Source organism: Podarcis liolepis (assembly GCF_965112155.1).
Source record: "Podarcis liolepis genome assembly, chromosome: 3".
Classification (NCBI taxonomy): Eukaryota; Metazoa; Chordata; class Lepidosauria; order Squamata; family Lacertidae; genus Podarcis; species Podarcis liolepis.
The window spans coordinates 121,503,500-121,515,895 of NC_139557.1; the positions used below are offsets into that span (position 1 = coordinate 121,503,500).

General features: G+C 50.2%; 1 protein-coding gene across 6 annotated transcripts in view; it reads right to left on the reverse strand.

Annotated features, from left to right (window-relative positions):
* The window catches only part of NCOA1 (nuclear receptor coactivator 1), a 296,235-nt gene that overhangs the window by 62,927 nt on the left and 220,912 nt on the right, over window positions 1-12,396 (reverse strand). For all 6 annotated transcript variants that reach the window (XR_014523525.1, XM_083494093.1, XM_083494094.1 and 3 more), the window contains 2 exons: window positions 4,286-4,380; window positions 39-216 (listed from right to left, as the gene is read on the reverse strand). Coding sequence is in view for 5 of the 6 variants with exons in the window: in XM_083494093.1 (XP_083350219.1) it covers window positions 39-216; window positions 4,286-4,380 (273 nt within the window). In the remaining variant the exon portion in view is untranslated. The remainder of the gene's footprint in view (window positions 1-38; window positions 217-4,285; window positions 4,381-12,396) is intronic.

Here is a 12,396-nt window from a genome sequence, read left to right on the forward strand (position 1 = left end):
CTGGAAGAGGAGGGGGTCAGGAAAGCCAAGCTGCTTACCAAGCGACTTGGGCAGCAAGTTCTTGACAAACTCAGCGTGGTCTCCCACGTGCAAGATGCTGTAGACGCTGGTGTTCATGAGCTCCTCCTGGTTATAGCCCAAGTAGCTGGTCACGTTCTCGGACACAAACACGATCCGCCCTTCGCGGTTCACAACGAAGAAGAAGCCGTCGAGCGCCTGCGGGGCCGAGAGCAAAGCAAAGAAGCGTCAAGGAAAGCGCTGCGTCACACAGGACAGGGCTTTGGGGGACTCTGGCCTGCGCTCCTCACCTCCCCAGTGGAACTGTCAGCGTAATGGGAACCTCCACTCGCTTAAGGATTGGTGGCGATCTGATACAGGGCCTGGTGAGAGGGTCACCCTGCTGAAAATCCAGAGAACAGCTGGCGATTTTGCCATGCAGCCACCATATCTGGGGTGAACTAGTGCTAACTCTGCCACGCACTAGAGCAGCCTTTCTCGACCTGTGGGTCTCCGGATGTTGTTGGACTACAACTCCCATCACCCCTAGCTAGCGAGGCCAGAGCTCAGGGATGATGGGAGTTGTAGTCCAACAACATCTGGGGACCCACAAGTTGAGAACCGCTGCACTAGAGGGATGTCTCTGTAATAAGCCACATGCACGATACTGTACGAGCAGCAGAGTCCACCTCTCTGGCCCAGTCCATTTCGTACCACCTACGTCAGGATACAGAAATCCTGCTCTGCGTGACGTGGGATCTGCTGGACCTCAACAACAAGCCCACAAAAGCTACTGTTCCCTACCCCACCTGGCAAGGTATCTTCATTGCACCTGTGATGTTCTTTGCACCTCCAGGTTGTTGGGCCAGCAATCCTATCGTGACTCGCATGCTTCCTTACAACACTGAGCCTGCCCAGTAAAATGAGGGGGAAATGGCTGCTAGGATTGGTGCTCCAGCAGCCGCTAGGTTTCTGAGTTTGGCAGAAAACCCCAATGGCACCGCTTTTAGCAAGGAGTGCTACTCAATTTGGGGAAAAAAAAATATTTGGAACAGCTGCCACTGCTGATGGCGTTGAGCGATGGCAAGCAAAATCTAGCAAGAGGCATCGTGGGTTTCTGATTGAGGTGTACGTTTTCCAGAAGAGGCTGGAGAGGTCTCCCTCGGGCATGGTTGGTCTGGGGATTCTTAAGCTCTGCCTGAGATCTGAGAGAACTGACAGAGTCCAGCCCCTTCATAATTCGAAGCTATATAGTCACAGGCACATCCACCCACATGTGCATAACTGGCAACATTTGCGCCCCTTTCCCAGATAATTGATTGCCTCGCTAAGCAGACAGACACCATTTACTTGGCTTCACACTCTTTTATTTTTCATTGGAATAATTGTGTTTCCCCCATCCTGCTACTTTAGCTGCTGGAAACAGGAAGCAATTTCATCCCCCCCCCACGCCTCAAATTGGCCCATGACCCGCAATTTCCCTTAGTCACAGCTGTTGCCTGTTGCTAAGCAACCAGAGGCTTCTGCATTCTACACCCCCCCCCATGGCAAGGGGTGAGTTGCAGATCAGAGCCAAGCAGGATCTTGCCTGAATTAAAACTCCCCACCCCCTTTAACTTTTCGCCTGTTTCAGTGCATCTTCCAGCCCTGCCATTAAAAAACAACAACCCTGGACGCTTTGGCGTTTTAAAAAGGTATTTAGGAAAGGAAAAGCAGCATGAATAAGTCAGGCAGGATATACAGCAGGCAAAGGGGAACGGAGTGAATCAGCGGCTCAGAAATGGTAGCGGGTGTAAATCAATCTCCGTTCCATTAACGCAGGCAGCCTGGTGCCTAACCAGCGTGCAACTGGTACTGAATAATCCATTTCCGGAAATTGGGAGCAGGGCCCCCGTCCTCTCTCCTGAGCATCCTAAATCAGAGAGAAATGATTAAAACAAAAAAACCCACATGCCGCTGTTGCGTTTCAAGAGGCGTTTCAAGCAGGGGCACACGGATCGTCAGCGGTAACAAGATAACGAGCCGCTGCAGGGCTTTCCCCCTGTGGCATTATCGTCGCGCTGGCTATGTCGGTCACTCCCTCTGCCCGCTGCGTAAGGGGAAGCGAGCAGCGCAGGCTTTCAAACTCTTCTAGGTCCTATGTGGCTGAGGCAGCCGAGAGGGCAAGCCCACAACCTCCAAAGTGAGGGGTGGGGTGGGGTGGGGCGCTAAAAAAGCAACACAGGTGAACATCGGCAAGGCATTCAAAATGGCAAGGATGAGCTGGGGAGGGATCTGTGACAATGTCTGTTCCAAGAACAAATTTATGGGAGATGGGAGGCTGGGTCTCTAACTACAGCCAGTTGCCAAAACACCTCCCAGGTTCAGAGGTAACGTACCAGCTACTTGGGGGGCAAACAAGGAGGGGGGCTGCAGCCTTCGTCAAAAGCTTCCTGAAAAGAGAGTTACTGCATCCTGTGTCAAAGCGGGATTCAACAGGTGCACCACCTCACCCTGTTTTGGGGGGACAGGAGGCAGGTGGGTATGGAGGACTCCCTGGTCCTGAATGGGGTAACTGCCCCTTGGGAGTCATTTTGGACTCTCAGCTGTCCATGGAGATGCAGGTCAATTTTGTGTCCAGGGCAGCAGTCTCCCAGCTCCATCTGGTACGCAGGCTAAGACCCTACCTGCCCGCGAACTGTCTCGCCAGAGTGGTGCATGCTCTAATCTCCTGCTTGGACTACTGCAATGCGCTCTACGTGAGGCTACCTTTGAAGGTGACACGGAAACTGCAATTAATCCAGAATGTGGCAGCTAGACTGGTGACTGGGAGCGGTCACCGAGACCACTTAACACCTCACCTGAAAGACCTACATTGGCTCCCAGTACATTTCCGAGCACAATTCAAAGTGTTGGTGCTAACCTTTAAAGTGCTAAACGGCCTCGGCCCAGTATACCTGAAGGAGCGTCTCCACCCCCATTGTTCAGCCCAGACACTGAGGTCCAGCTCCAAGGGCCTTCTGGCAGTTCCCTCGCTGCGAGAAGCCATGTTACAGGGAACCAGGCAGAGGGCCTTCTCGGTAGTGGCGCCTTCCCTGTGGAACACCCTCCCAGCAGATGTCAAAGAGAACAACAACTACCAGACTTTTAGAAGACATCTGAAGGCAGCCCTGTTTAGGGAAGCTTTTAATGTTTGATGCATTACTGTATTTTATTATTTTGTTGGAAGCCGCCCAGGGTGGCTGGGGAAACCCAGCCAGATGGGCAGGGTATAAATAAATTATTATTATTATTATTATTATTATTATTATTATTATTATTATTATGCCTGCAGGTAGCTATGAAGCAAGGGCACCAACTTGAAAAACTTAATACTGGGAGTGGTGTGCTGCAGGTAAGCCCCACCCAGCATAACTGATCACATGACACAGGGCACGCACACCATTTGAATGGAAATGGGCATCAACTTTGGAGGGGCTTAGCCTCCTCAAATGTTTTATTTTGGGTGGGGGGGGCGAAGGGACCTCAGCCCCTAGGAGTTGGCTCTTGTGCTATGAAGGGGATCTTGTGCACAGAGGGGAAAGCTAGGTCAGTAGCAGAGCCTTTAGCACAACAGGCAATTTCCAGCCTGCTTAGGTCCATCAACATCTCATGACTTGGGTCAATGCAGTTGAGGTGGCTGGGTTTTGTTTTCACTCCAAGGCAGATTGCTTTAATCGGGTGCAAGCTACAGGTAAGGGCGCCCCCAGTTAAAGATCTGCATTAGATCTGAAGAAGTGGAAGAACCACTACAGAGGGCAGGATGAAGGAATTACCCTGATGAAGGCACTTCTGTTATGCCAGTGGGTCCTCTTTCCGCACTCATTTGCTCCCGCATTTCATTTCGGCCCTGCAGTAAAGCCATGCTTCCCATCCACTAATCTGGAACGGAAGTTAGGCTAATTGGCCTGAAATCCCCTTTTTAAAGACCCCTTCTCCCTGCAACCATGAGTACTAGAAGCTTTTTTAAAAAAAAGAAAGAAAATTAACATTGGTGCTGACTTCCTACTGAGGACCTGCATGCGAACCGCCTTGGAGGGAGCTTTGAGCTGCGCAAACTGTCTCCTAGATTTAAGGCACAACTAGGCGTATTTAATCCATTGGCCTCAGCTATTTTTCTAACCTGTTTTGTAAATGTTCCGGGCTGCAGGACTCTATAGTCCCCGATTTCCACTTTCAGAACAGTCTTAAAAGAAGACTCCTTCCCTGATATTTAGAAGGTTTTTTGCATGACGGCAATGCAGAGCAGCTGCCTCCCTTAAGTACATACCTCCAGGAGAAGAGGCCCCAGAGATTCCTTTTCGATCACTCCTTGGCTGCTGGACGAGATATCAGACTTCTGCACATCATCATCAGCTGTTTTCTCTGCAACACATAAAAGGGCACTTTCAAGTCAAAGGAGATTCGCTTTCAGTTTCGAGTACATCTCATCTGTGTTCCAAAAAGGATGGACAGAAAGCGGGACAAATGTTTAGACCGCTTGGGCCAATAAAGTTCAGGGACTAGGGACATGGCAGGGAAAAGCCACACACACAAAGGCTGCCGAGCTGAAGCCGAATCAGGCTATGCATTGACAGCCAGAGACAGTCCTTGTTTAGGAACAAAAGCAGCCGATCCCTTGCCCTTGAAGAAGAGTTTGTCAGCTGTAGCTCAGGTACAGGGACCAGGCTGAAGCAGCGTCAGGAACTAGAGAGCTGATTGAAGCTGAGGAGTCAGTCCAGGGAGAGGGAGCTGTTGTGGCCAAGCCAGGTAATGGAGAAATTCAGTGTTGAGGATGGAACGGGAAACAGGAGCTGACGTGAGGCACAGACTGTCAAGAAGCATGAAGCCCAGCAGTGTTTCAGTCGCGCATTTCCAGGCTCTGATCACCCTGAGTGCGCACAGAAAGGAATCCTGGCCAGTCTGGATTGTCTAATGGCCCTTTCCCTTTGAACCGTTCTCCTGCAATGTGCGGTGTGAGCTCTCTGAAAGCAACTGCAGTGGAACCACGGTTCCCAAACTTAATCCGTTCTGGGAGTCTGTTCGATTCCCGAAACAGTTCGGGAACCAAGGCGGGGCTTCTGATTGGCTGCAGCAGCTTCCTGCAGCCAATCAGGAGCTGCGGAAGCCGCGTGTCTGGCTTCCAAAGAACGTTCTCACTTCCGGGGTTTGCGTCGTTCGGGAGCCAAATCGTCCAAGTACCAAGGCGTTTGGGATCCAAGGTATGACTGTACTCTGATCGTGACACACAAATTGCAGAGATTAATCTGAAGGGGGACTGAAAAGATACATACACAGCCCTGCCTGCAGCTGAGGATTGGCCCGGCCAGGGTGGTGGTGGCGGCTGCTGGAACCTTCCAGCTCTATGGTTCTGAGTAAGAGAATACTAACATTCTCTCTCTCTCTCTCTCTCCCGTTGCGCATGCTGGGGGACAGAGCTGGGAGGCACAAAGGTTTCCCCTCCCTACAGGACAAAAGATTTGCCTCCCGCAAAGCCAGCCCCTGGGCCAGGAGCGCAGGCGAGGATCAGGCCGTCTTAGAAGGAAGAATGGCTTATCTTGCTGCTTCCACCCCAACTTCATATATTCACATACTTAAGAGTAATGCGGTGGCTTTCCATTCTAATCCTTTAATTGGGCTGTGGAATCCTCCTCCAACTTTAGCAAAATAGTTTCATACAGCGCTTCCAAGCCTATTATTCAAAAGGATTAGCGGGTGGAACGAGGCGCCACGGCCTTCGCCATTGTGCCCGGGAGCCCTTCCCCTCTCTTGGCTTCAGAAAGACGGGGGCATTCACAGACATTTCTAGGCTGGAAGCAGAATTAAGATCAGGAGTAGGACACCCGCCCCGCCCCCCATGCAATGTCTCCCACTCCCCAAACCTGGCCTCCACTTTCATTTAACACACACTTCTTGATGAGCATTTAGATTCTGTGGTTGAAGTGGTACCTTTCACATGCATTTCAGTACGTTGCAGAATTAGGAGCACCTCTTGGTTAGCTCTAGGCAGTGCTGGAGGCCTGGAGCTTGCAGGGGGAGAAGGTGTTTGTGCCCTGAGCTAGTTTCTGCGGCCAGGAGCAGCAAGGGGCAGAAACCAAACACAAATGGTGACGGCGATAGTAATCCTCTCTTGCCTTTCGCAACTTGATGTAAAAAGGACCAGTGTGCGTCTAAGATGAAAACCTCCCAACAAACACTAGCCCAAAACAGGACGTGGCTGATGTTGGTGTGCTCCAATTGGAAAACTGGGGGCGGGGAGGGATTCTCTCTCTTCCACAGCCCTCCTCACTCTTAATAATAATAAATTTTATTTATACCCCACCCTCCCCAGCCAAGACTCAGGGAGGCTAACACCAGGTAAAAACAATTGATTAAAATACAGCTTAAAAGCAAGATTAAAATACAACATTAAAACGCAGCCTCATTTCAGTAGAAACTCAAATAAAAAATGTTTTGGGGATGAAAACGTCAAATCTTCACCAAGGCCAACTATCCAGACTGGTCCTACATGGGCCAGAAAAAAGCCATGGAAGTCCCCAAATAGGAGTTCTATCACAGAAGGAAAAAAGAAAGAGGGGAAGGGGATCAAGTTGATTCCAAGCCAAAGGCCAGGCGGAACAACTCTGTCTTACAGGCCCTGCAGAAAGAAATCAGATCCTGTAGGGCCCTGGTCTCATTAGACAAAGCGTTCCACCAGGCCGGAGCCAGTGTTGAAAAGGCCCTGGCTCTGGTTGAGCCTAATCTGACTTCCTTAGGGCCCAGGACCTCTAGGGTTTGGCTATTTATGGACCTTAAGGTCCTCCATGGGGCATATCGGGAGAGGCGGTCCTGTAAGTACGAGGGTCCTAGGCCGTGAAGGGCTTTAAAGGTCAAAACCAGCACCTTAAATCTGACCCTGTACTCAGTGTGAGAGCGAGTGTGGTGTAGTGGTTAAGAGTGGTGGACTCGTAATCTGGGGAACCAGGTTCGCGTCTCCGCTCCTCCACATGCAGCTGCTGGGTGACCTTGCGCTAGTCACACTTCTCTGAAGTCTCTCAGCCCCACTCACCTCACAGAGTGTTTGTTGTGGGGCAGGAAGGGAAAGGAGAATGTGAGCCGCTTTGAGACTCCTTAAAGGGAGTGAAAGGCGGGATATCAAATCCAAACTCTTCTTCTTCTTCTACTCCACTGGGAGCCAGTGCTTAATATCCCAGGAACCTTTCAAAGGAACCAGCACCTTCCAAAGGAACCAGTAGCCAAATGGTGGCATGAGAAAGCCCAGTCTAGTCTCATGTCTATTACTTAAAGTGGGTCAGAGCATCCAAGACCATCTCCGCCACATAGGCGTGGTCCTTTCTCACAAACAGAAAAGGTGGAAACCTGGTTCCGAATGTACTTCAGATAAGGGAGCTCTGATGCTCCTCCATGTGAAAAGAATCCCAGCTCAGAGAGGAAGCAAAACTCAACCCTTCTCCCTGAAAGGCTCCTTTTCTTTGTGAAGGGAATGTGTTTGCTTAGGAGAACGTTTCATCTTGAAAGCCCCAGCCCACTCCATCGGCAGTCGCAAGTGCTGCAAAACCGGGCACACGTTTACCTGATGCGTTGTGAGAATAGGAGAGATTTGGGCATGCAGAGAGAGGCAGTGGCTGAAAGACTCTATCCCTGTGTGATGTTAACATATGGGAGTGCTGGAGGTGAATTAGTTAAACAAGTTACCCAATCAGAACCCAGGGGGGTGGAGTCAAGAGGGACTATAAAACCAGCTCTGGGAGGAGTTCGTTGGGAGTTGGGTTGGTTGGAGTGGGAGTGAATTGGGGTAGAGTCTGTGGGTAGGTTGAGTTCGTGTAGCGAAATAAGTTGAGTCAGGAACAGTTAGGAGCTAGGAAGACAAGTAAATATCTGACAGGTGGTTTAGTGAGCGAGAGCAGGTAGCAGAAGTTATAGGTCTGGACAGGCACCCCATGATTGTAATTGACCGATACCGTTTATGAAACCACACGCTTGTTAAAGTGCAATAACTAAACAAAAGTTTATATTTCAATTTAACCCTGATTGGACTCAGTATTGTACCAGGTAGGGCCTGGGTGGTGGCAGCGAGAAATAAAGTGGCGGCACAGGGATCAATAGACGGTGAAACGTCCGGGGACCCTGTGTGATCGCCACACCCTGACACAGACCAGTGGAAGCTGGCAAGCTTGGATTGGTTAACTGGATGAAAAGGTGGAAGGCTAAGAGTGCAAGATAGCAGGTCCCATAAGCACAAGTATCCCCATGTGCTCTCGAAGCAACACAGCTCCGCACCATCTGCCTCCTCAACCCTCCCCTTCTGGACAGCAAAGGTGTTAAGAGAGTCCTGAGCCCAGGGCTGGCCCTTCTCTTCGTACGAGCAACTGGGGAAGCAACAGAAGGCGAATAACCGCAGCTCCCTTGATGCAGAGCTTTGATCTTCAGTTAATTAAAATCAAACCTAAAGAGACTCCGGTGCGGACATCGATCAAGGGCTTGACACAGAGTCATGCCGTTCATTAGTACTTTGGTACGGAATTAGTCCAACACGGCCTAACCCACAGGAAAGAACAGGCAGTGGGAAGATCAGCAGAAGGATTTTGGGGATCAGCAACACACAGGTGTGTTCGATATGTGTGCAACTAGAGGGGAAAGAAGAGGAAAGAGGAAAGGTTTGCCGTGACAGGAAGGCTGCATGAGGGTTGGGAAAGTGAGGCTAGCTAGAGCACCTGCAGTCATCAAAAGCTGCAGCGGCAGGAGCAGGGGCCAAAGCAGGCTGCAGATTGCCTATGGAGTGGCTGTCCTAGTTTCTATCACTCCTGGAGGTGCCATTGTACCTCCTGAGCTGTAACTTTAAAGCTGACCTTTAAAGCCCTAAACGGCCTCGGCCCAGTAGACCTGAAGGAGTGTCTCCACCCCCATCATCCAGCCCGGACACTGAGGTCCAGCTCCGAGGGCCTTCTGGCGGTTCCCTCGCTGCGAGAAGTGAGGTTACAGGGAACCAGGCAGAGGACTTCTCGGTAGTGGCACCCGCACTGTGGAACGCCCTCCCAGCAAATATCAAGGCAATAAACAACTATTTTACTTTTAAAAGACAACTGAAGGTGGCCCTGTTTAGGGAAGTTTTTAATTTCTGACGCTGTATTGTTTCCTCTGTTCTACATGCGTGGAGCTTGCGGAACCCACCGATTTAGGGTTTCTGGCTTTATAAAATCTAGGATTCAGCCGCACTGAACTCAAACTCTCAGCTCTCCAGGGTGGTCCTAAAATGGATGTTGTCTGAATTCAGTCCCAAGGCCATACCTGGGAACTGAAATGCACAGCCAGGCCGGATCTACTGGAAAATGATGCACTGTGGAAAGACCTCAGGATGTTGGTGGGGTTTTTCACTGTGAAATATTTCTTGCTCTTTATGGCATTGTCACTATCTAATGCATTTAAACCTCCACAAATCTGCCTCCAAGGTGCCCTCGGGCTTTTGGCCTTCCACCGGAAAGAGCTGCAATCTACGTGGCTGATTCATTCAGTCAGGAGGTGAAAATCCAGCTATACGTTGCTTCATCTCTCTTGAAGCTTCTACTTCACTTTTCATTTATTAGCAATCATTTATAGTGCTCCTCGAGCAAATTACTTTATCGTCTTTCTCTTCAGAGGGAAGCTCTCATCGTACCCCTCTTGCCATTGTGACTTCTGCCAGGTGACGCCCTAAGCCACGGATGGGGAGCAATTTCCAGCTTCAGGGACATTCGCGTCCTGTTCTGGGCAACTTTCTGGGGCCCACATGGCAGTGGTAGGCGGGGACAGAGGCAAAAAGGGCAGAGTGACGGATGTGAATTTTACTTTTGTAGAGCAAGCTCATTTCTGCACACCCCCGTCCTCTATCCTCCATCCTGGCAAACCATCAGAATCCAAGGGCACATCTCAGCCAGCCAAAAACACTCAAGGAGGGTGCTACTGAGGGGTGCAGTGGGCAGGAGATATTGTCTGGGGAGAGTCCCAAGGGCAAGATAGAGGGACCGGGAGGGCAGCAGTTGGGCTCTGGCCCTGAGGTTCTCCACACCTGCCTTCAGCCAAGACAAGTTCCCTTTCTCTTTTCATATGCCCCTTTCTTTAGCCTTGTTCGTACTATAGGATTCTTTAATCATGGTTTGTGGGGAGTTTTTTTGTTGTTAAAAAAGTGCAATTCTAAATTAACTGTTTTGTAAGAGGAGACTCTTGAGAGTCCCATGGACTGCAAGGAGATCCAACCTCTCCATTCTGAAGGAAATCAGCCCTGAGACAGCCCTGGAAGGACAGATCCTGAAGCTGAGGCTCCAATACTTTGGCCACCTCATGAGAAGAGAAGACTCCCTGGAACAGACCCTGATGTTGGGAAAGATGGAGGGCACCAGGAGAAGGGGACGACAGAGGACGAGATGGTGGGACAGTGTTCTGGAAGCTACCAGCATGAGTTTGATCAAACTGCTGGAGGCAGTGGAAGACAGGAGTGCCTGGCGTGCTCTGGTCCAGGGGGTCACAAATAGTCGGACATGACTAAACGACTAAACAACAAAAAGCACGGTTCTGTTCACAGAACATTTGGGTTCTGCAACAATGGGACCTGTAAGGAAATGATGTGGTTTTCAAGTGCCCCTCTTCAGGATTCCAGCCAAACAATCCACTCCATTCAATCCCCCCCCCCCGATATTTTACCACCCCAAAAGCCACTGAGCATGCTCAGTCCTCACTATGCTATTCGGGGGGGGGGGCTTTCTTCCACACCATTCTTTTTTCTAAAGTTTTCTCTCCCCCCACCTTAATTACTTCTACCAACTTCAGGGTTCCCAAAGCTTGTCGATGCAACCTACTTGTGTGTGGGGTCACCCCATTTTGGATCCACATGGATTCACGCTTGGAGAATGGTTTTGATATTAGTGCACTGCTTTATTTATTGTTTCCGTTTTGGGTCCTGCCCTTTGTACCACGGGTGGCAGGCCAGGATAGCCAGTAGTAAGAAAATGTGAAATGTAACTAAACAGTAATTAAAATAGCAACGCAATGTCTTATCAGACCATTAAAACTTAAACCGAATTGTGCTGGACTCAGTGGGCGTTTGCTCGGATCCAGGAAGACTTCTGAGAATAGTTCACTCGCTAAAGCAGCCTTCACCATCCTGATGCCCTCAAACTGATTTAGATTACCAAGTTCCCATCTGCCCCAGCCAGGCTGGTGAAGGTGGCACTAAAAAAACTGGCCCGGGATATATCAAGCCCTTAGTAACAATTTCTTTCTTTCTTTTATATAAAGCTTATCCAAGGCATTTGCATTGTTCAAGGCAGCTAACAGCCAAACCAAATCACGAAAACCAAAATACAAGTAGGTATTTGGGCTCGCCACATAAAAGCTCTCATTCCAGCAGACCACGTGCCTGTCCGGGGTGGGTGCTGGGGAAACGAATTTCCTGAGGCAAGGCATTCCACAAATGAGGTGCAACCACAGAAAAGACTTTCATAGCACTCCCTCCTGACCAACCCCGATTTGGCCACAGAAGGTACACTTCTGTGGCCAAATCGGGGTTGGTCAGAAGAGTCTCTCCCTGGCTGATGTCAGGGAGCAAATGACAAGAGTCTTTTCAACATTTGCGATCTTGCCGTTTTGCGAGCAAGGTAAAGGTAACGGGACCCCTGACCGTTAAGTCCAGTCGCAGACGACTCTGGGGTTGTGGCGCTCATCTCACTTTACTGTCCGAGAGAGCCGGCATTTGTCCACAGACAGCTTCTGGGTCATGTGGCCAGCATGACTAAGTCACTTCTGGTGAACCAGAGCAGCACACGGAAACACCATTTACCTTCCCACCGGAGTGGTACCTATTTATCTACTTGCACTGGCATGCTTTCAAACTGCTAGGCTGGCAGGAGCTGGGACCGAACAACGGGAGCTCACCCCGTCGCGGGGATTCGAACCACCAACCTTCTGATCGGCAAGCCCTAGGCTCTGTGGTTTAGACCACAGCGCCACTCGCGCCCCTTTTTACGAGCAAACATGAGTCCAATTAACTCACTAGAGCCGACGAACACCACTGAGAATTTTTCGTGCACATTCCCCGCTGAAATAAAAGGGGCCTGGGAAGCGGGACGGAGTCTCTACAGAGTTTGGCGTCCTTCGTGTCTCATTACGGAGCAACCTTTTCAAAGCATAAGCAGAAACCACAGAGGCACCACCTCCCACAACAGCAGCAAAAGGAAGCCATTTCTAGCGGCTGCACATACTGCATTGGTGCCTTATGAAGTCGAAAAGGGCTGGTTGCCTGAACTGTGACAGGGGAAATTATGCAGCACCGACTGAACATAAAATTAATGAGCAGTGACTGCCTGCTGATGTACGGCTTCTTAAGGAATGTGATACTAATTGCACATCTCCCCCTCCCCCCATTCTTTA